The 27,395-nt window shown below is 45.3% G+C and overlaps 1 protein-coding gene across 3 annotated transcripts in view; it reads left to right on the top strand.

Annotated features, from left to right (window-relative positions):
- LOC139558804 (RNA-binding motif, single-stranded-interacting protein 3-like) overlaps positions 1-27,395 on the top strand; it is a 351,557-nt gene that overhangs the window by 198,623 nt on the left and 125,539 nt on the right. For all 3 annotated transcript variants that reach the window (XM_071374246.1, XM_071374247.1, XM_071374248.1), the window contains one exon: positions 15,622-15,713. In XM_071374246.1, coding sequence (XP_071230347.1) covers positions 15,622-15,713 — 92 coding nt within the window. The remainder of the gene's footprint in view (positions 1-15,621; positions 15,714-27,395) is intronic.

The following is a 27,395-nucleotide window of genomic DNA, read 5'->3' as shown; positions in this document are numbered from 1 at the left end:
GACGGCTCTCGACGCTCATGGCAGGCTGACGGCTCTCGACGCTCATGGCAGGCTGACGGCTCTCGACGCTCATGGCTCTCTGACGGCTCTCGACGCTCATGGCTCTCTGACGGCTCTGGCTGCTCATGGCTCTCTGACGGCTCTGGCTGCTCATGGCTCTCTGACGGCTCTGGCTGCTCATGGCTCTCTGACGGCTCTGGCTGCTCATGGCTCTCTGACGGCTCTGGCTGCTCATGGCTCTCTGACGGCTCTGGCTGCTCATGGCTCTCTGACGGCTCTGGCTGCTCATGGCTCTCTGACGGCTCTGGCAGATCCTGTCTGATTGGCGGCTCTGGCAGATCCTGTCTGGTTGGCGGCTCTGGCAGATCCTGTCTGGTTGGCGGCTCTGGCAGATCCTGTCTGGTTGGCGGCTCTGGCAGATCCTGTCTGGTTGGCGGCTCTGGCAGATCCTGTCTGGTTGGCGGCTCTGGCAGATCCTGTCTAGTTGGCGGCTCTGGCAGATCCTGTCTAGTTGGCGGCTCTGGCAGATCCTGTCTGGCGGGCGGCTCTAGCGGCTCCTGTCTGGCTGACGGCTCTAGCGGCTCCTGTCTGGCGGATGGCTCTGTAGGCTCATGGCAGACGGGCGGCTTTGCAGGCTCATGGCAGACGGGCGGCTTTGCAGGCTCCTGGCAGACGGATGGCTCAGATGGCGCTGGGGAGACGGATGGCTCAGATGGCGCTGGGGAGACGGATGGCTCAGATGGCGCTGGGGAGACGGATGGCTCAGATGGCGCTGGGGAGACGGATGGCTCAGATGGCGCTGGGGAGACGGATGGCTCAGATGGCGCTGGTGAGACGGATGGCTCTGGCCGGATACGGCGCACTGTAGACCTGGTGCGTGGTGCCGGAACTGGAGGCACCGTGCTAATGATAAGCACCTTCCTACTAGTGCGGGGAGCAGGGACAGGGCACACTGTATTCTCAAAGCCTACTCTATCCCTGATGCGTGGTACCGGCACTGGTGACACCGGGCTGAGGACAAGCACATCAGGATTAGTAGGGGGAGAAGATACAGTGGGTTCAGGGCTCTGGAGACGCACAGGTAGCTTAGTGCGTGGGGCCGGAACTGGAGGCACCGGGCTAGATACACGCACTACAGGGAGAGTGCGTGGAGGAGGAACAGGGCTCAGGATACGCACTGGTAGCCTAGTGCGTAGTGTAGACACTGTAGGTACTAGGCTGGGGCGGGGAGGTGGTGCCGGAAATACCGGACCGTGGAGGCGTACTGGCACTCTTGAGCATTGAGCTTGCCCAACCTTACCTGGTTGAATACCCCCGGTTGCCCGACCAGTGCGGGGAGGTGGAATAACCCGCACCGGGCTATGTAGGCGAACCGGGGAAACCATGCGTAAGGCAGGTGCCATGTATGCCGGCCCGAGGAGACGCACTGGAGACCAGACGCGTTGAGCCGGCCTCATGACACCTGGCTCAATACTCAATCTAGCCCTACCAGTGCGGGGAGGTGGAATAACCCGCACTGGGCTATGCACTCGTACAGGAGACACCGTGCGCTCTACTGCGTAACACGGCGCCTGCCCGTACTCCCGCTCTCCACGGTAAGCCTGGGAAGTGGGCGCAGGTCTCCTACCTGCCCTTGGCCCACTATCTCCTAGCCCCCCCCCAAGAATTTTTTGGGAATTACTCACGGGCTTTTTTGGCTTCCGTGCCAGACGCGTTCCCTCATAGCTCCGGTTCCTCTCCCAGGTAGCCTCTGCTCTCCTCAATGCCTCCACCTGTTCCCATGGGAGGCGATCCCTCCCAGCCAGGATCTCCTCCCAAGTGTAGCAACCCTTTCCATCCAAAACATCGTCCCATGTCCATTGCTCCTTTCTCTCCTGTCCCTTACTCCGTTTCGTTTTCCCTTGCCGCTTGGTCTTAGCGTGTTGGTGGGTGATTCTGTAACGGCTGTCGCTCTCCTCATCCTCGGACGAGGTGAGGAGAGAAGGATCTTCAGACCAAAATGCAGCTTGAGGGAAATAAGCCATCTTTATTATAAATACGACGATGGCAACACGAAAACACAAACACTTTCAAATTTACAAAAACAAGAAAACGACGTATACGAAACCTGAACATAAACTTACATAACTAATACGTAACACTTACGGACAGGAAACATACTACATCGAAACGAACAACCGAAACAATCCCGTATGGTGTAAGACATAACACAGACACAGGAGACAATCACCCACAACGAACACTGTGACAACGCCTACCTAAATATGACTCTTAATTAGAGGAACGCCAAACACCTGCCTCTAATTAAGAGCCATACCAGGCAACCCAAAACCAACACAGAAACAGAAAACATAGAATGCCCACCCAACCTCACGTCCTGACCAACTAACACACAAAAACTAACATAAATAGGTCAGGAACGTGACACATATGTCATTCTCTCTCATCCAAATGGATCTTAATATAAACACTGTGAACTGAGCACTGTTCAAACCTGAGCTGTCTGTCTGAGTAACTGGGTATTTTAGTAACGTCTTATCCCAATATAGATAGCTTTAGGAGTCCACAAATCATGATGGAACATTTATGATTGGAAGAGTTATGATAGTCCTCATAATTCTTAATTATTCATGCAAAACAATGTGAACTGCACATCAGTTAAATCAACTGTGCAACAGCAATGTTGATTTTGGAATGACTGTACCTCAGAAACCCAGTTACTTGTTTTGATTGATGAGAATTTGAGTAAAATACTATAGCAGCTGGACTGTATGGTGTTGTACTATACGTTACCCCTGGGCATTGGTAGGAAGGCGAAGGGTAGAAGGAAGGATGGATTAATTGAGGCCCAGATATGAAAATACTTCAGTATTTGAATAGTCAAGATGATAATCTCATATCTACAGCACCTGGTTGATTTCCTGTTCTGCTGCACTAACCTGTAACAGTTTTACAATAAGCAGTGCTTTACAGTAAGATTGAGTTCTGCTACAGTAAAAGTGGTGCAGACAGAAAGCAGATAAATAAACAGATCCTGCAGCTAAGGGAGGCAGAATGCAGAAGGTTATTGATCAGATGATGATTGAGGTAGAGGTCCACACTCATATTTTGGTTCAAAACCCATAGGGCCAGTTTCCTGGACACAGATTAAACCTAGTCCTGAACTAAAAAGCATGCTGAATAGAGAATATCCATTGAAAATGCTTTTTAGTCCAGAACTGTCCGGGAAACCAGCCCGTAGTGTCTATACCCAAGGCTATTACAGTATGAGGTTGTTCCTGATGCCACAGTCTGTAATGTATGGTACCAGTGAGCTGTGCTGTCCGGGTCCCCTTGGCCCTGTGCCCTGGCACTCTTCCCTCAGCAAGCCACTGCAGCTCATAGATAAGAGCTACGTCTCAAATGGCACTCTACTCCCTGTATAGTGCACTGTTTTTGACCAGGACCCATAGGGCTCTGGTTAAAAGTGGTGCACTATGTAGGGAATAGAGGGGGCCATTTGGGATGCCGCCAAGGACACTTTTATACCTGGGATAAAATGACAAGAAATACAATGACGCCAATACGGTGCATCAGCGCGAGATGAATCCCCCATAAATCCATGTTGCAGGGTTGATAAGTGAATTGCCTGTACCACTATCTCACCTGTAGTGTCTCATATAAAAGAATAAGAATTATTTTACAATAAATTAGATATTGTCCCTGAGCATTAGGCTGACAGGTTGACATTGAATGCGTGAGGGGTAAATGAATGTGTAAAAGCTGTGTGTTGTGTGTGTGCGTGTGCACACATATGCACACATATTATACATGTACACACACACACGTGTGTGTTTCTATGAGAAGTGTGCGTTGGGTGTGTGTATGTGTGCAGAGGAGCCAAGATGAGAACAGGTCTGTCCTACCAGTGTATTTGTGAGGGGGAAGTGGTGCCATGTGGTATGTCAACACACTGTGCTGTTATGCCCTGATGTGACTGATGTGGTCAGAGGTCTCCAACCCAAAGATAACATTTTCATACATCGCCTCAGTTTGGACACGTACGCACATACACACACACACACACACACACACAATGTTGGTTTGGTGGTGCATGGACAGCAGCCACAAGACGGGCTCTGGGAGCCTAATTTTATTTATCGCCAGTCACCCAGTGCAGGAGGATAAATGAGGAGGAATGCAGAACCTAGCGAGGATTCTCTTGCCTGGGTTTGAAGCGGGACCAACCAACTCGGCCTTGTCTTGGCTGCAGCTAGCCACACAGACACACATACTCACACACAGATACACACAGACACAGCTAAGCCCAGAATTCTATCCAGTAAGCTTTTCAAAACCCCCCCACATTGCCTTACTGTTTTGCTCTGCTCACCGCAATGCAGCTCACCCAAACCATCACCCGCCCACCCTCCCTCCCTGCCCGCCGGGGAAATGGCTGGCCGCTGTTCAAAACCCCAAAGACTTACTAAATACGTCTCATAAAAGTCCCCTTTTAAAAACTTCTTGTCAAGGGTTCCTACGGTCCCTCCAATGATTTGATAAGGGCTAATTAAACAAGAGTACAGCTACGAGCAAGAAAACATGACCAATGTCCCATTGCTTCATTTAATGAATTAATCTAAAACTTTATTGAGGGACGTGGTGGTGGAAAGAACAGGGTCAACTAACTATATAAACACTCCCATAAATTGAGTCGTAATTAGCCTTGAGGTCATTAGTCCAAGGCAATGGTCAACCATGTTTGTCATTGTTTTCCATTGGTCTATCGGATATCCTATGGCATTCAGTATATAATCAATTAGGGTTTTACATTGCTATGCCTTTAGCTCCGTATGTGACACTTCCTCACTTGAAATAAATCTGTGTCATCATTGATTTGATACATTTCTATATGTTTGCTTTGGCAATAAAAGGCCAATAAAGCCTTTTGAATGTACTTCAATAATTTGTGATGGCATGTCCCAAAGGGGGCTTATGTCGAAAAATCTGAAATGTTTTTATTTTTTATTTTTACAGATTACAAAAGTTCAAAGCTCCAAAAAGGTATATCATACAATGTGATCCAAGGAAGCATGCTTCTTTAAAACATAAAAATGTGTTATCCTACTTAGGAGACAAGTAGGATGAAATGCCCATGAAAGATTTTGTTGAGTGCTCGGAGCTCCTCTTTGTTCAGGCCCATTCAGCAACGTTCACGCCCGCTTAACACTAAAACCGCTGCGTCTTGATGGACCCCCCTTCAAGGTAATGAGCAGTCCTTCTGACTGCAACATTCAAACATTGCAATTAATAGCCTACATTTCATATATGCTATAGCAAAAATAATAACTTGATTGTGTTTATTTTCTTTCGAATAACACAATATAATTTACATTAGATGAAGGGGGGTCCCGTCCGTAGGCTGTATGTAAAAACATTGAATAAAAAAAACATAATTATAAGTTCCAAGTAGCCTTGATAAATAGTGAAACTCAGCACAAAACCAATAATGGCATTATAATGAATATAAGTGTCACTATGACAGCAGTCAAAAATATAAAATGATTGTCCGCTCCTGCTTGTGTGGGATTTCACGCAATCGCATCAGTTGAATGTAATTTAGCTGTTATCCCTTGTCCTTACAGTTGACACAATTTTCGTCACTTTCACACTTTGACATACAGTACCATTTGTTTGGTTGTAGTGCGTAATAGTCTGCGGCCTTCTTTATTGTGTCCCGTCTCTCTGTCGTTCTTCAGCACCGTTGTGGAGTACAATGGCTGTGCAGGTGCCTTATTTTTCGCAGAGGGATGGAGCTCCCTCTCATCATGCCAGACTTGTTTTCTTTGCAAGCAACTTCTTCGCCAAGGACAGTGAAGTGAAGAAATTGGCCTTGGTGGCCTTTCTCCCCTTGCCAATGTAAGGTTCTACAAGCCTCATCACCACATTCTCCGACACTCGCTCACCTGCTGCGTGATGTGGATATTTTCCCAGATATTGAAAGCCGTTCAGCATGTACAATTACTCACTGTGTAGCCTAATCCAAGTAGGCCAGAGTAGACTGATAAGACAGCTTTGATTCGGTGGACTGATATAGGGTACATACAATTTGAATACTAGAATTAGAATAGATCAATGCAATAGCATGGCTCGTCCTGTTGTTCTTACACAATTGGTGGTTACATAATTATGCATCGTTTGCTTCCCCTCGCTCATCAACTCACCCATTCTCCTCCTTTATCCCCATCATACTTTACTTAATTTAATTAATCTGTTGTTATATGTGTGAAATTCGATTCGGTATGGCTTAGTTGGGAGAAGGATCCTGTCTTTCTCCCTGTATAGCTGAATTCTTTCTCCATGGCTAAACCAGGCTCATAATGTAACATTAATAGATCCCAAACAAGTTTGTAATTAAGGCACAAGAAAGTTCACACGTTCGAGAAGGCATTTCTGCAAAATGAAAAAATATTTGTTTTAATAATTTTTGACGGCCCTACTGTGCAGACCCAGCAACATAATTAATCAGTTGGACGGGCATTTGATTTCCATAGGCTGGCCTATTTTTTCACGGGACACCCCTGTGTGCACGCGCTTGCGCGCATTTTTGGCAGCTCGTGAGTTTCAAGTTTGGGGAAACTAGCAATTTATCCTACCAATCAGTTATGATTATTTTTATATGCACATTTTCGTGGAACAGTTTAATTCCAATAATAACGTTTTCGTTTCTCAAAACCATTGTCATGTGATGAATCATAAAAATCTGAAGTGAAATGAGAAAAGTTTAAAAGTTCAAATTAAACTATGGCAAGAGCACGAGCCTCTGCCATATGGACACATTCATACACTGCGATCCATTCGCGGCTGAAGAAATGAAAGCATAGAACTCGGAGTTGCAGCAGTAGGCCTATAACTTCCATCATCAATTAAGTAAACCACCTAGACCTAAAGCCGACAAATAAAAAAGTAGAAAATATCCTGAGGAAAATTCTGGTTCTTTCAATTATATCCATCTATCTCTCTTCTCTGCGTTAGTGTCTGGCCAGAAACAGTTGCTAACGAACTTGCAACATTGTAGCAAAGAGCCAATTCTGGGCCATCAACGTTTCCTGCGCCAGTGAGATCGGGACAGAAAACTGTTTTTGTATTATGTTTCCACAGGATATATGGGATCACCAGATATGATATTTTGCTCACACCGAGGCTTGTTGATAATCGAGTCAGGGAGTGTTGGAAATAATTTTTAAATACTGAGGAACTATCATTCGCAATGGATGTTTAAAAAACAGACTTGTTGACTTGTGTGAGAAGAATTAAAAGTTACATGCTGACCACACTGCTTGCATCCTGCAAGCGTTGCAAAATAAATGTACACATACATGTTATTCAACCATTGCACCCACACCTAAATAGAACTTGGTTCTGTTCATGATGCTAGACACACTGCAAGTCCCGCCTCTCCCATCTCTTCATTGGTTTTTAGAAGCATATACCCACGTGGGTGATTGAAAGATGAACTGAGGTCCACACTCCAGTCCAGAATGTGGAGGTAATGCTCCTTAAAGTTGGTTGCCAACCTCCATATAAAGTCCAAGGAAGAAGAAGAAGCCTGAAGGAGGAGAGATTACTGAAAACAAATCCAGTTTACCCTTTTATCTGTGTATTAATTGTCGGAGTAGAGGACCTTGTGCATTTCAGGCAAAATAACAACCCAATGTTTATATCCCAGGATAAATTAGCTAGCAACAGCAAGCTAGCTAGCTAAATTGCCATAAACATGTATGGCAATTTAGCTAGCTAGCTTGCTGTGCTAGCAAATAATTTATTTTTTTAATGCTTTTTGACCTGTCCCCAAATTAATATAGTTGGTTCAGAGTTCGTTTTGATATTTCAGCCAGCGTGTCCTGATCGCGTCTGGTGTGGGTGGACAAAATCAACATGCATGCAAGCGGTCTGGTCAGCATGTTAGTGGTGTAGGTGGTGTGTTATGCCATTTGGGCACCATATCTTCGACACAACCCCTCTCCTTTTTCTTGATGCAAAATGTTTAATTCTACACAAGACACATTATTTTCACACATATTTTAGATGCTTTTCACTGACACCCGCAAGTCATTCAGCTAGACTATTGACACGCACACTACTCAAATTACGGCCTTCCCAAACACACTTGTGATTTGAAACAATCCACAGCAATTTTTTGAAAATAAGCTAATGATCCTCTGTGCCGAAGTCATGCTCTCTGGTGAAGTATTTTTTATGATTTTATTTAGACCGGAGTAATTAAATAATTTTGGCGAAACATAAATTTACTTTAGAGCAATCCAGCATCCTAACAGTGCACTGTGTGTAACGGATGTGAAATGGCTAGCTAGTTAGCGGTGGTGCGCGCTAATAGCCTTTCAATCGGTGACGTCACTTGCTCTGAGACCTTGAAATAGTGGTTCCCCTTGCTCTGCAAGGGCCGCGGCTTTTGTGGAGCGATGGGTAACGATGCTTCGTGGGTGACTGTTGTTGATGTGTGCAGAGGGTTCCTGGTTCGCGCCCGGGTCGGGGCGAGGGTACGGACTAAAGTTAAACTGTTACATGTGCCAACTTTCCTTTCCAATTCGCAAGAGGCTGAAACCAGAGATTTGTATATAATGACGAGATGCTCATATCTCTGCCCTAACAACTTTGTCCCAAAGGCGGGAAGGCAGGCGACACGTTTAGGTCTGCATATGACTCCCATAGAAACACATTCGGCATACTGGACAGATTTTGGCGAGAGTGAGCCCTATCGCTTCGCCTCTTCCTCTCTGCTGAAACTATATCACCGGTGAAAGCTTTCAAGTCAGCGAAACAGCGTCCCTCTCTATATATCTAGCTCATGTATCTGATGCAGTCTGGACGGAAATAGAATGACATGACCATACTCTTTTGGTCCAGACAGCATCAGATACATGGTCTACACATACTGAGATAGAGGGGAGCAGTTTTGCTCACTTGGAGATTGATGCGTCTTTCTGTCGGCGCGCATCTCGGTCAAATAAATTATCAATATTTAAATATTTTATTTGGACGGGCAAGGTGGTACGGCCTCCTAAGGCCCGCCCATAACGCCGGCCCTGCTACTGTGAAGTAAGAACTAGCATAATCTGCCCCCATTGGGTTGGCATGTCACATTTTTGAAATATTGTAATTCTATGATACTGTATAAATCAGCATGAATATTGTTTAAAGTGGTCATATGTATCTCCTCTATTACAGCATGCAAATGCTCTCGAATAATCATGTACATGTGTGTAACAGCGGTAATTATTCATGCATGTGTGTCAGCTGCTCTCTCTCTCTCTCTTTGATGACTCACATGGATGTTAAAGATTACATTTAACTATGAGTCTGCCTGTGTGTGACTAAACCATTATTCCCGCTGATGGTATTATTGTAAAGTAGTATGCAATACCACACAGGATCATTAGAGCTAGCAGAATATAGAAATGGGAATTCTGTATCAAAATGGGAATATCAAATTGGGGGGGGGGGGGGGCAAACAATCCAGACTATTATGCAGATAAAGTATGCTAATTTCCCCCGACGTAATTAGGATTAACATAATTTGATAGCGAAATGCATGAATGATGCATGCATGATTGATTCGTGCATTGTAATAAGTCCCTTATCTGGTCTCAGGATATTGTAGCTACGTAGCTTAGCGTTAGCGGTGTAGCCTAAAGTGCATTGCGTTCCATAGGGGCCTGGGGCTCTTGCTGCTCTCTGCTCTCTGCGCTTCTAGGCTACACTATCCTAACTGACAATTCTGTCTTTATCTCAACAGCAGCAGTTAGAGCAGGCCCAGGAAATGCGATATGGCAGTTCATGTTTGTCTTTATTCCGGTTACGATTTTTTTTGTATCTGCGCAGTGTATCAGACATGGTGCATCTTCTCAATAAAGTTGAGCTGGCTTAAATGACAGATATAGATTTTTTTTTTGTGTACAGCCAGGATGTTTCAGACTTCAAAGTGATGCCTTCCTCCATTCCATCTCCATGGATGTAATTCTAGAGCACCCTCATTAGAAATACTCTACTGCACCTCATACTTACCTTTGAACAGCAGTCTTTTCAGAGCATGTGCAATGTAAATAGTCCGGGTTGCCATTTGATTAAGGCCAGGCACCACAGGCAAAAAATATGATTTTACTTGTGTCAATTTTCAGCTTTTGGGATATTCTGCAACTATAACTTCCATACTTTCATACAATTTACAAATAAATCAGCAATAACGTATATAAATACTTGATTTGTATAATTTTATCCCAACCCCATCAACTATACCTACCATAAATGTTGTTCTTGTTAGCATGTTTCATGTAGAGCTATTTTTAAAACTCTCCATGTTGAATCATATATCATTCAAAAGCTTGTTTTCTGGAGCATAGCGTTAGCTAGTCCATACATAGCTATATCCTTTGTAGACGTAGTGCTTCAAGCTGAAAGAGGAGTAATTTCCTGGCATCCGATTGGCTAATGGCATTTAAAAGCCCTTTCCGGCAACCTGATTGGTTAAAATGCCTCACGTGCCGTGCAGCGCTTCCTTTTTTGAAAATATCTCCCGCGAAGAATCCACGTAAAAAAAAATACTAAATGAGAAAATCTCGAATAATATACCTACAGACAGTATGTGAATAAAAATATGCAATCTCAGTTAGCCAATGCGACAAAAGCAGTGAATGAGGAAAAGGAGGTAGCCGGCAGCAGCGCTTCTAGACGCAAATTCGTTGAGATGAAGATGACAGCTAGAGGCGATCAATCAGACAGCAGACAGCCAACAGTGGCTTTTATTCCACATGTCACAAATAAACCAACTTGAATACTGGACCGAAAATCACCATAGACCCCACCAATCAGGGATTCTGTCATTCTGTCATGATACAATGTGCACACTGTGAAGGTGATCGTGATGCATTTAGGAGTGTTTACACTTCCCCCAGGCTGCAGGAGCGCTCCGGGGGAGATGTGGCATTTGATATAAATGTGAGGATGGTTCTTCTAGCCCACAAACTTGGACTTGGTTATGCAGCTCTAAAGAAAATAAGCTAAGTCCTAGGGATTCCTTCCTTGTGTCTCAGCTCATATTTGAGACATGACAGGAGAATGACAGGTAAATAAAAAGGGAGAGTAGCCCATTATTGTCAGGTGACTTGCTGTGTATAAATTATATTTATTTCCTTGCTCCAGCAAATGTATTCAAAGTTAACAAAACAGAGTGACATTTTTTTTTTGCCCCACCAAGATTTACATGCAAAAATTGCCACTGCCCATCAGGCAAGCCATTTACAGTATTTCATTGCCTATTGTTGTATAATAAAGATAACCTTTCACATTGAACAAATACAGTGCTGTTTTTTGTTAACGACCATTTATCATTGTTCACAGCCTCGAAAGCCTTAGACCCATCTCTTAAAGAGTTCACATTGGAACAGATGCGACTGTGGCAAATAAATAAAAGATTTCAACAATAAAATACTTTAACTTCAAGTGCTAAAGGTAGTAGCCTACAATTAGGGACAACTTAATTGTACACAAACTCATAAAGGCTTAGGTAAAAACACTTTCTAGACCTAGGCCTATATCATCAGATCCTTTGAGAACTTTGGTTATGATATGAACAAAGAAATCTAGCCTCAGAGCATTTTTCTGTCCTGTCCTTTGGAGCAGGGCATGTAATGTCCATAGTCTTTTCATTGCAAAAGTCCTGATCTGCTCCAAAATATATGTTTGCCGGGTTGTGTCCAGTCCGGGGGACGCTTTCACATCTCTGGGAGGAAGGATGTTAACATTGCACAGCAGCTGAAAATTGTTTCCATCTGAGTGAAAGCTCCTTGGCCACAACAAAACCAGGCTCCAGAAAATGAAATATGTAAAGTAAGAAACCAGACAAAAATAGACAAGATATTAAAACCTTGCATTCCAGCAATAACATTCATTGACCCCCAAGTTCAAGCAATAAGCTCAAAGTACAAAGACAAAATATGTGAAATGTTACTTGATCACCCGTCATCATCTCCTTGTACTGGTGAAGGAGAGCAGGTTTATGCTGAAAGACAAATTACACAAAAATAGGGTAAAACATCAATTAATTAATGTCCTATATCTTGTTATTGCCTGTTTACTGCTACAGCTGTACTAAAATGCCTTGTATACACTTAACCTGCTTCCAGCCCAACAATGGCAATGCAGACAAAATAACTAGCTAGATTTAGCGAACATTTGGCTTCATAATTACCAGCAGGACAGATGTAAATTGTATTCATCTACTGTAGCTAGCCAGCTGGTTGAACATGAAAAAAACAACCTCAAAATCTATAATCTAATAGCTAGCTAGCTAGCTAGCCAATTTAGCATGTGTCCCTATAACGTAACATGGGGTTTGATTAGCTTTATAATCGATCAGCATTCGCACCACAGTGGCTATTTTTGGTAACTAGCTAGTTAAACACGACAAACTGGCAAACTTGAAAAAAGTTTATCATCATGTCATGCATGCCTTAGCACATCAGCAATCAACACTAATAGCAGAATGCAACTGGCCAGCTTAGCTAGCTAGCTATTTTACCGTTACTTCATCCCGCCACAAGCCATCTGTAAACAATGGCTAGTTCCGGGACGAAGCGAGCTATAATGGTACCTGCATGCAACTGTCTAGCTAGCTATATTGCTAGCAATGAAACAGCTTTTTGATACAGTTGAGACTGTAACATATTTACATGTAGCTATCTTGGCATTTTAAATGTAGACTCATACCGGTGTTTGGATTATGATGATTCGCGGCAGACTGAAACACTTTCAAAATAATCCTTCCCAATCCCACTCGGCTTCAACCAGTCCAGGCTGCTTTAGCCACAGAAACAGAGCTGTGTCAATACCAGGAGCTCTACACAGGACAGCACTGGTATTGATAGCTGTAGCTACACTTTGCATGTAGTCCATGATGAAAATATTTATCCAATGGATCTTTCAAATATCCGCGGTTGCAGAGAGCAGGATGTGCCATTTGACAGAGAAGCCTTGAGTGACAGAATGGACTCTTTCTCGTGAGCCCCCTCATTATCTCAACCAATCATGAGTCTGTATTTTCTCTGTGTCTAAACAGCTTTGTGATGGCCTCCTGAGTGGTGCAGAGTTCTAAGGCACTGAATCGCAGTGCTTGGGGCGTCACGACAGACCCGGGTTCGATCCCATGCTGTGTCACAACCGGCCGTGACCGGGAGTCCCATAGTCCGGCTCACAATTAGCCCAGTGTCGTCCGGGTTAGGGGAGGGTTTGGCCGGGGGGCTTTACTTGGCTCATCGCGCTCTAGCGACTCGTGGCGGGCTGGGCGCCTGCAGGTTGACTTCAGTTGTCAGTTGAGCAGTGTTTCCTCCGAAACATTGGTGCAGCTGGCTTCCGGGTTAAGTGAGCGGGTGTTAAGGAGCGCGGTTTGGCGGGTCACGTTTCGGAGGACGCATGACTTGACCTTCACCTCTCCCGAGCCCATTGGGGGTTGCAGTGATGAGGCAAGATCATATTTGAAATTGGGAGAAAAAGGGGGTAAATCAGCTTTGTGATTTCACGTTTTATTTATATTTACAGATTACATACGAGTTTGTTATTAAGACCTCGCCTTCTTGATGATAGCGGGGTGAACAGGCTGTGGCTCGGGTGGTTCATGTCCTTCGTGATCTTTTTGGCCTTGCTGTTACATTGGGTGCTGTAGGTGTCCTGGAAGACGGGCAGTGTGCCGCTGGTGATGCGTTGAGCAGACCGCACCACCCTCTGGAGAGCCTTGCAGTTGCGGGCGGTGTAATTGCCATACCAGTGCGGTGATACAGCCCGACAGGATGCTCTCAATGGCTCTCATCTGTTTCTCAGCATCTTGAGATAGCAAGTGTTTTGTACTGGCCAAATTGCTCTCGTGGGATGACTATGTGTATGCAGGAACCCAGACAGTCTTGGCTTTTGGCAAAATACTGTCTGTACTGTACCATGTTAGACATGCATACTGTAACTCCAGTTATTGAGGGCTTCACTGTCTGTCATATTGACCTTCACTGTCTGTCATATTGGCTCTCTTGCCTTGACCTACATTGTCCTCTCCAGACTCCTGCAACTGGATTCAGTTGAACTCTCTCTGTCAAGGCTTGTGTTTGTGTATTCACGGGTCATTTGATCGTTTGAGGTCGCGCCGTAGTGCCGTGGCCTTTTGGCCTTGGTCTCTGAATGGAGCCGATGACGGTGACTTTCCAGTGCCCTACAGGTAATCGCTACTCTAAGGAATAATTACTCTCCTATCTCTGCTGAATGTAGGTCAACAATCTCTTTCTCAAATCCCCTTCCTGTTCCAATGAACATTCTTTCGAAGGGATGTCCTGAAAAGATTCTGTTTTTATACTTCACCATTCACCTCTTGAATAATATATTTATAGACCGGTTAACTGCATCTCAGCTAAGTAGAACAACTAGATCTGTTTTGGCAATATGATTTAATTCAACCTTATTTCACCTCCAGCTCGTACAGTAGTGTTTCCTAATTAACATTTGTCAGTTCTTCTCCTTCATTTTACCACCCTGTTGTTAAACAGACGCGAGCTCAATTCCGTTCTGCCACAGGTTATGATTTTGCCATTATTTCACGCTCCTTTACCTCTATCGAATGCAGGAAAGTCCAGACACACATCTGTGTGTGCGCACCCGTGTGTGTGTGAGTGTGTAGAGGGGAGCCACACCAGCTCGGCACGGCTCCCCCCCATTATCCCTTTCTAATTACACTTTCCTTGTGAAACAGTGGATCAGAGGCCACCATTGACTGCTTTTAATCCGGCACCAAATTTTAATTAACACCGACGCGACCCCGCCGCTGATACATCCCCGGGAATGTCGGGATCACAATAACTCATAAATCACCGCTGCAGATTTCATTCCCGCCTTTTCACCACTGATGAATTTCCAGAGGGGGTGGGAGAGTTGAAGAAGAAAAAAAACAAGGGAATGAACGAAGGCTCTTGTACGACGGCGTCAACCTTTGAGAGATTTGTTTGCCGGGGAGAAAATTAAAAACCCTGCGAAATGAAAATGGCTCTCTCTGTGCTAATGGGCTGTTGCTGTGAGGAGCTTGATGGCCAATGTCAGTCACTTCAAATATCAAGGGATTGAAGGTTTTGTTGTTTTGAGGGGGATTCCTTTCATTAGAAGAATCGATAGGCAGGTTTTTTTTTTAAAGAAATGATTGGCATGTTTGTGTATATACTTTATCTGTGCATTGTGATTCTTTGTATAGTTTTGTTGGAAAATGTTCTTAAAAAATGTAGCAATGTAGACTGTACTGTAGGACTTTAAACTACCGGTGTAGATTCCTTCATTCAAGTCGCTCACCGGCTTGGTTTGTTATTGCTAAACAGTTCATGTATGCTCCTAATTAGCATTCCTAAGCATCCCCATATGAACGTCAGTGGCGCTAATTATTAAGCGACGTAGTGCTTACAAGATATGAGAACTGGCAGCCTCTCTGGTCATATTACCCACCTATTACTGCTACAATTACCAAGCCCTGTCATTCTCTCTCTCCGTCTAAGAACTCCACCTGCATTCTACATCATTCTTTCCTTCTCTCTTTACCTTCAGGATATGGCTTTGTGGACTTTGATAGCCCGGCTGCAGCACAGAAGGCGGTGTCGTCTCTCAAAGCCACCGGGGTGCAGGCTCAAATGGCCAAGGTAAGAACTGTTAGCACGTTAGCATCGCTGCTATGTATGCTAATATAGGCCAGGCTCAAATAGCCAAGTTAAGGAGCTGTTAGAATGTTAACCGCCACCTACGCTAATATAGACCAGACTCAAATAGCCAAGATAAGGCGTTAGCATGTTAGCATCACCACCATATATGATATTCTAGGTCAGGCTCAAATAGCCAAGGTTAGGAACTGTTAGCATGTCAGCTACTTAGCGTCACCCCCACCTACGCTAGGCCAAGCTCATTCCTCAGGCATCCCCCTTAGTGGAATGGCTTTGCTCAATAAACACATTTTATAGAGTCCTTCGATGACTTACACCCATTGCATACACTACATTATAAACCGGGTGGTTCGAGCCCTGAATGCTGATTGGCTGAAAGCTGTGGTATATCAGACAGTATACCTTTGGTAAGAATGGCCCTTAGCCGTGGTATATTGGCTATATACCACACCTTCTCGGGCCTTATTGCTTATACAAGGTCAGCTCGCTCATTACTGAATATGGGCTTTTACAGTTGCATGGTCTGGGAGAGAATCACCAGGTGCCATGTGGTGGACACTGTCAATTAGGCTGTGCTCTGGTTGCAGTGGGCACAGCCGCCTGTCATGTGCTCTTTGATGTGAAAGTGGAAGCAGATGAGAGGAGCTGGAACATGAGACCCCAGTGAACTCCACAGCTTGAGAGAGTGAATGACCATACCATAAGGCCAGGTAACTAGAGGCTTAATTGAACATTAATCGGACGTTTCACTTGTACTGATGCTGCTGGCATTGGTGCTGATTAGAACTGTGGTGATGATGATGATGAGGAGGAAGATGAGAGAGAGACTTCGATTTTTATTCACTATTCCAATAATGATGACGGTGAGGATAATGATGCTAGAAATTACGATAAAGATGATACCCCCATTATTGTGATGGAATATAATGGGAGTAGCAGCTAGAGGGGAAATTATATCCTCAAATGAACAATTTACCCATTTCCTCTCTTCACAAAGTGTCTGTCCTTCCTCTTATAGGAGGCCACACACACAGAATACAGATTAGGGTGTATGCTTTTTCCATATTTCATTTAAAACCTTTCTTTGTGTTGCTTTCTGTTGTCAGTCAACATTCCCAGGAGTTGGCTTTTGTCCCAATATAAAACAGCTGGCCTTTTTACTGTGTGTGTGTGTGTGTGTGTGTGTGTGTGTGTGTGTGTGTGTGTGTGTGTGTGTGTGTGTGTGTGTGTGTGTGTGTGTGTGTGTGTGTGTGTGTGTGTGTGTGTGTGTGTGTGTGTGTGTGTGAACGTACTCTTGAATATTTCCGGCCACATGAATTAAGGTCAGGCATTCTCTACTACTGTCTTTTTATCCCACGTCTGAGAGACATTAAGTCGTTTAGTTTTTATTGACTCTCTGTATCTCTGTCTACTCAGTCTCTCTTCTACTTGCTCGCTGTCTCTCTCTTATCTCTTTCCCTTTGTCTCTCTCTCACACAAACACATAGCCACGTACACTCCCATCTACCATGTGTTTGCCAGCCATACATTCAACAAGGGCAATTTAGTCCCATCCATAATTAACGTGGCAGTCTGTAGCTGTGACATTGAAACACCGGTTGGTTGCCCCAGAGGCATCAAACAGGAACCCAGGTGAGCGTCACCATCACATCCTGCAGATGTAAATCATTGTGGCGATGGCTGCCACCCCGATGACTGAACACAGTCATGCTGGGACTCATTCTCTTCATTCTCCATGTCCCAAGGCTCCATTTTGTCACGTAGATCTCCAGCAACAAAGTAATAAACGGAATTGCGAGTCAGAGCCAGAGGCTTTGAGCTCGTTAAATAAAACCGTCGGAGTAATCAAGTTGCACCTTCTTTTCCCGCCGCAGTGCCATTAAAAGGCTTTTATTGAGGTGCCTTATTTTAAACACGGCTGCGAGGGAGGGAAGAGAAGAAGGGAAGAGAAAGGTGGAGAAATGGGTCTTTATTTCTTCTTCCGTCTCCTTTTGTCTGGATGTCCCCCCTCTGAATTGGTAATACCAAGGAAATGTGAAACATTGGCTTCCTTTTATTTCCTCCTCCCCCCTTGGGGACTGTGACAGCATGAGGGAGGATGAGAACCATAATTGAGGTACCTGAAGGACACTTCCTTGTGCCTCCCTCGCTGTCAGTCACCTACAAAGCAGCAGCTTGGGCGAGAGTGTGTGTGCGTGCAAGTGTTTGTGCGTGCGTCTCTGTGTGTGTTCATCGGTGGGGGGGAGGTCCTAGCTGAAGACTTCATTCTCCATGTCACTGCGTGTGGAATGCTTTTTCTCACCGTGCGAAGACTGACATTAAAAGAGACAGAATGATAACAAGTAAACGGTCCGCTTCTCCCATCGAAGATGCAAACCTGTCAAAGAGCTCTCCTCAACTCTCCACAGGCTGCCATTTTCCCCTTGAGCCAATCACACTGAATTATGGGGTGAGCGCCCTCGATTGTGGTAGTTGTGTCGGAGAAGCAATTCCACCTGACAGCTGCTAGCTCTCAGACAACAACCCAGTCTTTATGGAAATGATCTCTCTACCTTTGTCTTTGTTTGTCTTATGGTTGCCGAGATGAAAACAAAGCTCTCACTTTCTCTCTTTCTCTCTCCCTTTCTCTCTCCCTTTCTCTCTCCCTTTCTCGCCAAGCTACCTGAACCAGCCCAGATTAGCCATAGGATCGCCAACATCACATGGATATTTACACGTCACACTCCCTTGACGTGCATATTTAGATTCACCTTGTATTCAATCTGAAATTGCTGCCTCCTGAGCTAACAAACATTACCGTGTTTATTCTCCAGTAATAACAGAGGCAAATCGGAATGCGGGAGAAAATACCAACTTTTTTAAAAGCCCAAAATGAGAGCCTCAGGTTCATTTGGATATGGAGGGTGTTATTGAGGTTGTTATTGACATGTCATATGTGACCGAACCATCTGAAATCGGTCTTTTGTAGCAACATTTGAAATCGTTTTTTTCTTTTTATACATTGGATAAAAGTAGAGAGAGTTTTACCCTCTCTAACTCAGGGCTGTTCACCCTCTCTGTCTCTGCTTGCCCTTCACTTTCTGTCCACATTAGAGTGAGGGGAAAATATCCGGCCCATCAGGCAGCTGTCTCTGTTCGCCATTTGGACATTTAAGGGCCCGTGGAGTTGTTACGGTAACGTTTGGGCCTCGGTCAGGGCAACAGCCCAATAAACGCAGAATAACGGAGATTGACATTCCTATCTCTCGGGGGAAATTTCAATATTGCATTTATATTCATGCAAACAGCGAGGAAGCTCCCTGTGGGTGGTCTGGGCAGTCAGCGGTGGTATGATTTTCATTATTACCCTATTATCCTTTTAAGGGTGATTTCTTTGACACAGTTCCTGCACTGACACCCCTTTTACAATTCAACGAGACGAAGGGTGACCTCTGGACTCCAATCCAACGGATGGTTGACGCCGTTGTTGGTGTGGCTGAGAATAGCTAGGTTAGCTTAGCATAGCTGCCCTGCACCACAGGCTGAGGTCAACGTTGGCTTCTTCTCAGGCAGTGGGAATCTATTCAGAAAGAAAGGATAATTGGCTGGACTAAAGGATACAGGTTCAGCACCCATCTCACTCTGCACTTTGTGTTATCCCACCTTGAATATGATGCCATTTCAGCAAGACATTGCGAGCTGTCTGAGAACTGTGTTTTTCATAAAGCATAATGGTGTCAGCCAGAAGATAGTCGTAATAAGCACATTTCCCGGTGTGGTGCCATCGAGACTGGGGGTGTCATAGAGATTATGGTGTAGCCTAGTAGAGACGTTTTCTAGTTCCTCCGCTCCGTATGTGTCCGCCTGTCACAGCCGCTCTTTGAATACACCATATAGTTGCATATTCTTGTATCCTTATCAACCCCTTCCTCCTTTAGTTTATACTATACGTTTCTCCCCCTAGTGACAGTATGACAGTATCACTGAGTGTATGGGAGGCTAGGTTCCCCTACACATATATATTCCTCTCTCTTTATCTCTCTATGTGCATACGTTGCATAGACGCCTCATGCAGGCGCATCAACTCGCCTTAGCGGCAGCGCGCCTCTCGGCCCTCCCTTTCCCAAAGTGATACTTTTGAAGGGCAAAACCAGCGCGAGTGAGAAGGACCATCTGACTAGCTCCCAATCCCGTGCCTCGTCATTGGCTCGCACTGTCTCAGCGCTCTAATTACGCTTCAATCATACGGAGGAGCGCGGCGTGCGGTAAATTATTTCACAGAGCAGCTTGGAGACGTGCAGAGAGAGAGCGAGAAGGAGAGAGGGAGAGTGAGAGAGAGTGAGAGAGAGAGGTTTGGCAGAGACCGTATCACCACAGACAGCCAGCTGCAGCAGGAGACAGGCCAGCACTAATGAACAAAGTTACAAACTTATCAGAGGGAGAGAGTGGCTGGTCTGCCACACTCCCTCTAGGGGAGCGAGAGTTACAGTAACTTTTAATGGACATTGGCATACATCACCATCCCAATACACAGAGAAAGACTTTAAATTGATATGGGATTTATTTGTATTTTTTTTTTTTACTGTTTGTTAGAGTTTGTTGTGACTGCTTTGTAATTCAATTCTCAATTCATTATACGATCCTATCTGTAGTTTGAATGGCACCACGAACAAAGACAAATAGTATTCTAATTGAAGTAACATTGGGGCTTTATTCAGTGAATAGCTGTCTATTTTGTTACCAAATTGCTTAGCAGTGGCCCTGAGCCCAAATCGGTGTATTTCAAAAGTAGTGAAGGCCAGCCTCAATGTGCTCAATGCTGCCATTTGCGTCGCTTTGAAGCAAATATGAATACATATAAATACGTCTTTTCAGACTCAATAATGGCCACCGTATGCAGTTATTCGAATCCCTTTGATGTGGCAAATGTGTCAAGCCCCTCCCTTAATCCTTCAATTGATCTGCGTCCACTACCAGACTGAGGGAGAGCCATTTCAAAGGACCCTGGTTCCACCATGACAGACAGACAGACAGACTAAGCAGCACTTTGCATTAGTTTACCCATTTGGTCAGAGAAGGGACAGTTCTTCAATTAAAGCTATGCTGCACAAAGCTGGATAGTGTTTAAAATCGGTCTATTTTTATGCCTTCAGTTTTTTTATGCCTAGCAGTTTTACCTACACTGTAATCTGTACATTTTACATCTAAATTGTTGAACAGTAATGTAATTAGCAACATATTTCTTACAGATTGCCAGAGAAAATAGCTTATGTCAGGGGCTCAGAGGTTTAGTGAGGTTGAGGTTCGAACATTTTTAGTTGAAGCTCATTTACTGCATTTCTATGCATATTATAATTCCCAACAGTAAGTTAGTTATTATTATTATTATCCCGAGTGGCGCAGCGGTCTAAGGCACTGCTTCGCAGTAGTCCGGACCTAGGCACACACACACACACACACACACACACACACACACACACACACACACACACACACACACACACACACACACACACACACACACACACACACACACACACACACACACACACACACACACACACACACACACACACACACACACACACACACACACACACACACACACACACACACACACACACACACACACACACACACACACACACACACACACACACACACACACACACACACACACACACACACACACACACACACACACACACACACACACACACACACACACACACACACACACACACACACACACACACACACACACACACACACACACACACACACACACACACACACACACACACACACACACACACACACACACACACACACACACACACACACACACACACACACACACACACACACACACACACACACACACACACACACACACACACACACACACACACACACACACACACACACACACACACACACACACACACACACACACACACACACACACACACACACACACACACACACACACACACACACACACACACACACACACACACACACACACACACACACACACACACACACACACACACACACACACACACACACACACACACACACACACACACACACACACACACACACGTGTTTGTTTCTTTGATGGGAGTATGTTGTGGGCTTGCAGTAGGCGGCTGTGGCTGTAGTCGAGAGCTTTAAGCTCTCCCAGCTCTCTCCCAGCCCAGGCCTTCCGTGCGAGCCGCTGATTCAGTTGCCCCATTTCAATTTGTCTTCATCAGTCATACCAATTAACTCGGGGATTAGATTCCTCACTGCCAGCAATCTCCGGCCCTCCTCCCTACCCCTCCCTTGTCCTACCCTCTCTGCCAGCATGCACGGCCCTGACTATACACATTATAGATATGTTTAAATCTACGCTCCACTAACAGCTCCCTTGTAGACATTCTTATCACTGGAGGTTTCGCACTCCCAACTGACGCTCTTCTTAGTATTTTGTGTGGTGGGTGGACTTTGGCGTATGAACAGAATTTTAAGGGAGAGGAGAGACTTCTTGACCATGTATTTTCTTAAAATTCAGTGTGGTGGACGGCCTACTATTTCGCCGTTTCCACACATTGTAAAGGAGACTCCTTGACCATGTATTTTCAGGGGGGATTTCTCTGCCATCATTTTCCTCTACCTGTCATCCTTCACGAGGCATGAGAGGGCAATTTCCCCTTACAGCCTGGAAACTGTGAACTGTGAGTTTCCCCTCCGACCGAACCAGCAGGAAAATACCACGAGTGCCAACCTAAACCACGCAGTGAAGTAGGAGCTATTTAAAGCTAAGGGAATCCAAATGACATTGAATGACGAGCCTGTCCCTGCTCGTGCTCCTGAAGCAGGTTATTTTCACGTTCACACACACACACACACGGCTCATCTAATAAACGAAATAAGCCACATCACGTTATTCGATTTTTTAACATTTTTTTTATAGCGCTATGCTGTCATAATGTATGAATTAAGCTTCCATACATTTAGATGGAGAGAATAACATAGAATGTATGCGTGAAGTAACATTTCTATGGGTAATTAATCTGTAGGTTCTTCTTTCTAAACACACATTAATCCACCGCCTTACAGTGAAGTAAGAATCTGACAGACACACACACAGTAGACGAACGAAAGCGCCACTAGCCAGGCTATGTTTAATTCACTCGAAAATGTAACACGATTAAAGGTACCCTCCCACCGTAGCACAGTTACATATTCAGGGCTTAAAGCTCCTGTCTGTGTGAGTTTACATTTCTACCGCGCTGAGAAAGCCTCTCAACGTAATTAAGATTTAATGCTAATTCTGGGCGCTGCTGCACAGTCTGTTTGGATTTGCGACTGGCTGCCGATGGTAACACAAACAAATAGTGCCGACCGTGTTACGTGCCTGGCCATTAACGAGAGACTAATCACACAGGAGCTCGGAGTGAGGCTCATGGTCGGGTTTGTCCTCATCCCGTGACTGTCTGGCTGTCACCGGTTCGTCACTGTCTGTCTCTGTCTCTTTTTGGCCATCTGTCCCCCCACCATCACCATCCCTCTCTCTCGTTCTCTCGCTCGCTCTCTGGTTCTCGCTGTCTGTCTGTCTCTCTCTGGTTCTCTCTCTCTCTCTCGTTCTCTCTCATGTTCTCTCTCTGCAGGCCCCTAATGAATTGTGCAGGCATGCCATGTTAAATTAGACTGACAGTTTCCATCATATTGGTAGGGGCTGTACTGTAGGAGGACTCTGAGACAGAGCAGTATAGAGCTCTGGCCATGTCAAAGGGCCCACGCATCAGCTAGGGGCTGCCTAGTGACTGTTGATGGATGGGGAACTGTGACACCCATGTCTCTTATTCAGACTAATGAGGGTGAGGGAACTGAGGAAGTAGTTGGCTCTGGCTCTCTGGCTTTGGCAATGCCGTTTTTCCCCCTCCATCTGAATGTGTGTGGCGGTGTGTCTGTCAATCTCTGCTAGTGGTCTCCGAGTGGGGGGTGAAAGGTCAACAACAACAAACAAAGAAGAGAGAAGTGAATGTCAAATCTGCATCTTCGGGATGAAATTAGCCTTTGAGTTTTTGTCTCTCTGGGGGGAAAAAAGAAGGAAAAACGTGAGGGAGCCACTCTACTCTCTCAGGTTCCCAAAGTCAAGGTCGACCAGGAAACTAGACTCACCCAGGAGCTGCCCTTAATGAACTTCTGCCCCAGCAGACGCATCTCGACTGACTGCTGGTTTATTGAGCAAGGGAGGTGTGTGTCTGCGTGTGCGTGCGTGTTAGCGTGTGTGTGTGTGTGTGTGTGCTTGCTTGCGTTCATGTGTGTGATGAGGGGGCTCTTCAGAGTTCACATATGAAGCTGTCTCCAGGGCCTCAGTCAGAGCAGAGTGAGAGCCAGTCAGCAGTTCAGAGACCACGGGGGCAGGCCAGATACTGGGGGCAGAAATTACCACCATCTGCGGGGTGATTCCTCCACACCACATTTCGCTGTCCGGGGTTGTTTACCCTACATAACATACTGTACATCAGCACATCCTGAAAACAGACCGAGCCCTCCTCCGAGGCTGTTAACCTTGAGCCCTGTGTGGACCTGGGTGGATGATGCAGGTTTGGCTGCGTGTGCTTGTAAAATCATAGGGAAATATGTACGTTTAACTTTCCTTAGACATAGCGTTTTGAGTATATTCACGTTCATTTAGTTCAATGAGATTTTGACTCACTTGTTGACTTGATGACATTTTCAAGGAAATATACACATTTACATGTCAATCCCCATAGTTCCCTCTCCCTCGACGAACCACTTATGTTGGAAGGTTGCTCACATGTCTTGGCTGTGATTCTTTCATCTCCCCCTCCCCCTACAAATCTGTGATGTGTGTGTGTAGGGTGTCTGCTGTTTAAATGTGTTCTTTCCGCCTCTGCATTGTGTCAATATTTTGTCTGCGTTCTGTCGTCTGTAATTTGCTGCCGAGTTGTCGCCTGTGATGAGTCTGTTATGTCTCACTCACTTCTAGCTTCCTGTGCTAAGGGCGCTCCTCCTGTACCGTGTTTATTGTGTCTGGCTTCTCGTGTGTTGGTCTGTGTGCTATGCTTGTGTTGCGTCCGTGCTTGTGCCACTGTTATCATGGCATTGTCTTTGTACTTTGGCAACGTTGTCTTAGTGTTATCTCTTTTGATGTTAGTGTTATCTCTTTGTTGTCCCGTGTGTTATCGTCTTGCAATCAAGGCAATGGCTTTGTGTTGCAACACCTAGTATGATCCTCATGCTATCTTAATGTTATCTTTTAGTTAGAGTTGTCTTTACAGTAGTCAGAGTCTTATCTAACTCGCATCGTCCCCTCTGGTGTTATCTTAGTATTTTGTCTTTGTAGTTTTGTGATTATATAATTTTGTCGTTGTGTGTGTGTGATTCCTCCAGTGTTTCTGTGTTGTGTGCTCATCACGTCCTCCGTGTTTATGTGTTTACACGGCTACATGTCTGTGTTGTCCCTGTGTTGTTATGTTTGGTGCACAGCAGACCTGATTGAAACCAGATGGCTAGTCTTTGGGAGTCTGACAACTGAAGTAGTAATGGAGAAAACAGTAGACAAGACGAGAGAGAGAACCAGACATGCCATCAACTACAGAGAGAGAGAGACAGAGACACAGAGAGAGACGGATTTATGCACAAGGAGCATCCTATCTGGCTTTCTCTCCCTCTCTGCTGGGATGTGACGTTCACACAGATGCCTCTCGCAATAACCGATGGAAGAACATGCTAACTATCAAATGTATTACGAAAGACGTCAAATAGTATCACGTCTTTAGGTTCCATGTTGTGTAATCTGACTCTAAACCGTTAAATATTTCAGGCTGTTTGCGCCTCGTACAATGGTTAATGCTCTTTTCCTTCCTAGCCAGTCTGACAGCGATGTTTACATCCGATTGTCAAATAATATACGTTTACAGAACATGATACTCAAACAGGAAATCCTAAGGCCTTGACGTTACTTCTGCGAGTTCCTTGTGTGAACAAATCAGTTGCGTATGAATTGTACACTTCAGGGTACTTTTTGTATTTTGCGAATACTGGATAACCCAGGCCTGTTGTAGGTGTGCTGCTCCAGGACTGTGTTAGAAGAGAAGAAGGATTCAAGGATCTTCCCGGGCCAAGCCAGGGACGTTCCCTGACCCGAAGTTCCCTATAAGAAAGACCTGGAACAGACGGTAGGTTGGGAGCCGTTGCCATCTTGAATATTGATCACTCCCTCTCCACCCTTTGAGGCAGATTGAGTGGATGCTGCACACAGAGCTCATCCTCTGCGTGATGAACACCCCTTCAGTACATCACATGATCCCCCCCCCCCCCCCCCATCTGGCCGGGCTCTGCTCGAATCTACAGGCGGAGCGTGGACGGTTTTGCAAGCTGTATATTCGCCATGACGATAGGCATATAGTATTCCCGAACACGTTTTAGCTAAAAGCAAGAACATGAATGTTTACATAAAGCATTGGCAATTGAATGAAAAGGCAAAAAAGGGCTTTGTGAGAAACTGTGCAGTTTCTGTGCAGGATCTGAGCCCTTTTCCTGATATAGTGGTTCATCAATCTCCATGGAAATGGTCACACCTGCTTCGATAGCTAGCTGATGGCACAGTGTTGCCTTGAGGGAGGGAGCAGAGAGAGCGAGAGAGTAGAGCGAAAGAGGATGGAGTCTGAGAGATCCAGAGGAAGTATAAATGTGCCTCCAATCGAATTATTGGCCAATCAAGTCATAACGTGAGTAATTCAAGGCCTACATCAACGGGGATAATCTCATTGGCTGTGCATTAGGGGCTGAGAGGATATGGGGTCGGCGAGGAGGGGGGTGGAGCTCTTAGTGGGCGCGCTCAGTGGGGGGTCTCAGAGGAAGACGGTCCTTTTGATAGGAGTTGAGAGGTATTTTTCACGTTGAATGAGGAGGGGTGGATGGTGGAGTTTTAAATAATGTCTCGATCTCTGCCTTTGGCGTATCGCTGTAAGAGACGGGGTAGAGTGGAAGGGTGGATTTCGCCTGTGTTGCCATCTGCTTCTGTCTCATTGGTCATTGACAACATTTCTCATGTGTCCAATTACGGAAGAGGATTATGATCTGTTTGTGTGCTGTCTGGTGTCCCCTGGTCATATCTGACTCACCGGAGGTATACAGGACATTTTGTCTGTACATAATGATGTTTTACTTATGTAGTACTGCAATATACTTCATATTTGCATTAGTATTACTGTATTTGCTTATACGGTTGGCTCTCAAATGTTGTCTTTTGGCTCCACATTGTTAATAACCTATGGGGTTTAACGTCTTCAGCTGTGTGTATAATGCCGCTCGTTGTATACATTCAGTGTGACATCTCCCAGCTTTGAGGTAGTCAACCAGGAGGGCTTACACCTGGAGAATCACTATGAACACACAGCTACAACATGCCTGGCGTTTGAACAGGAGGGGCTCCAACAAAGACTCCCTCTCTCCAAAGCCGATGTTGGTTTCCGGAGGTTTGACACTGGCGTGGAGCGCTAATCAGGCTCTGTTTCATGGCTTTGGAGAGGGCGGCCCTCCCAGAGAAAAGCCTTGACAGTTTTCCATGCGATTTGCATGTGGAGGGTTCCTGAACCAGCTCCCCTTGCGCCGCCTCGTGCCCGGGTATCCGCATAGTAGAAACAGCTGCCAGGGGAACTG

This window comes from Salvelinus alpinus, chromosome 29 (assembly GCF_045679555.1).
Source record: "Salvelinus alpinus chromosome 29, SLU_Salpinus.1, whole genome shotgun sequence".
Lineage (NCBI taxonomy): Eukaryota > Metazoa > Chordata > Actinopteri > Salmoniformes > Salmonidae > Salvelinus > Salvelinus alpinus.
Note: the sequence above shows the minus strand (reverse complement) of the source record. Positions and strands in the feature narration are given on the sequence as shown.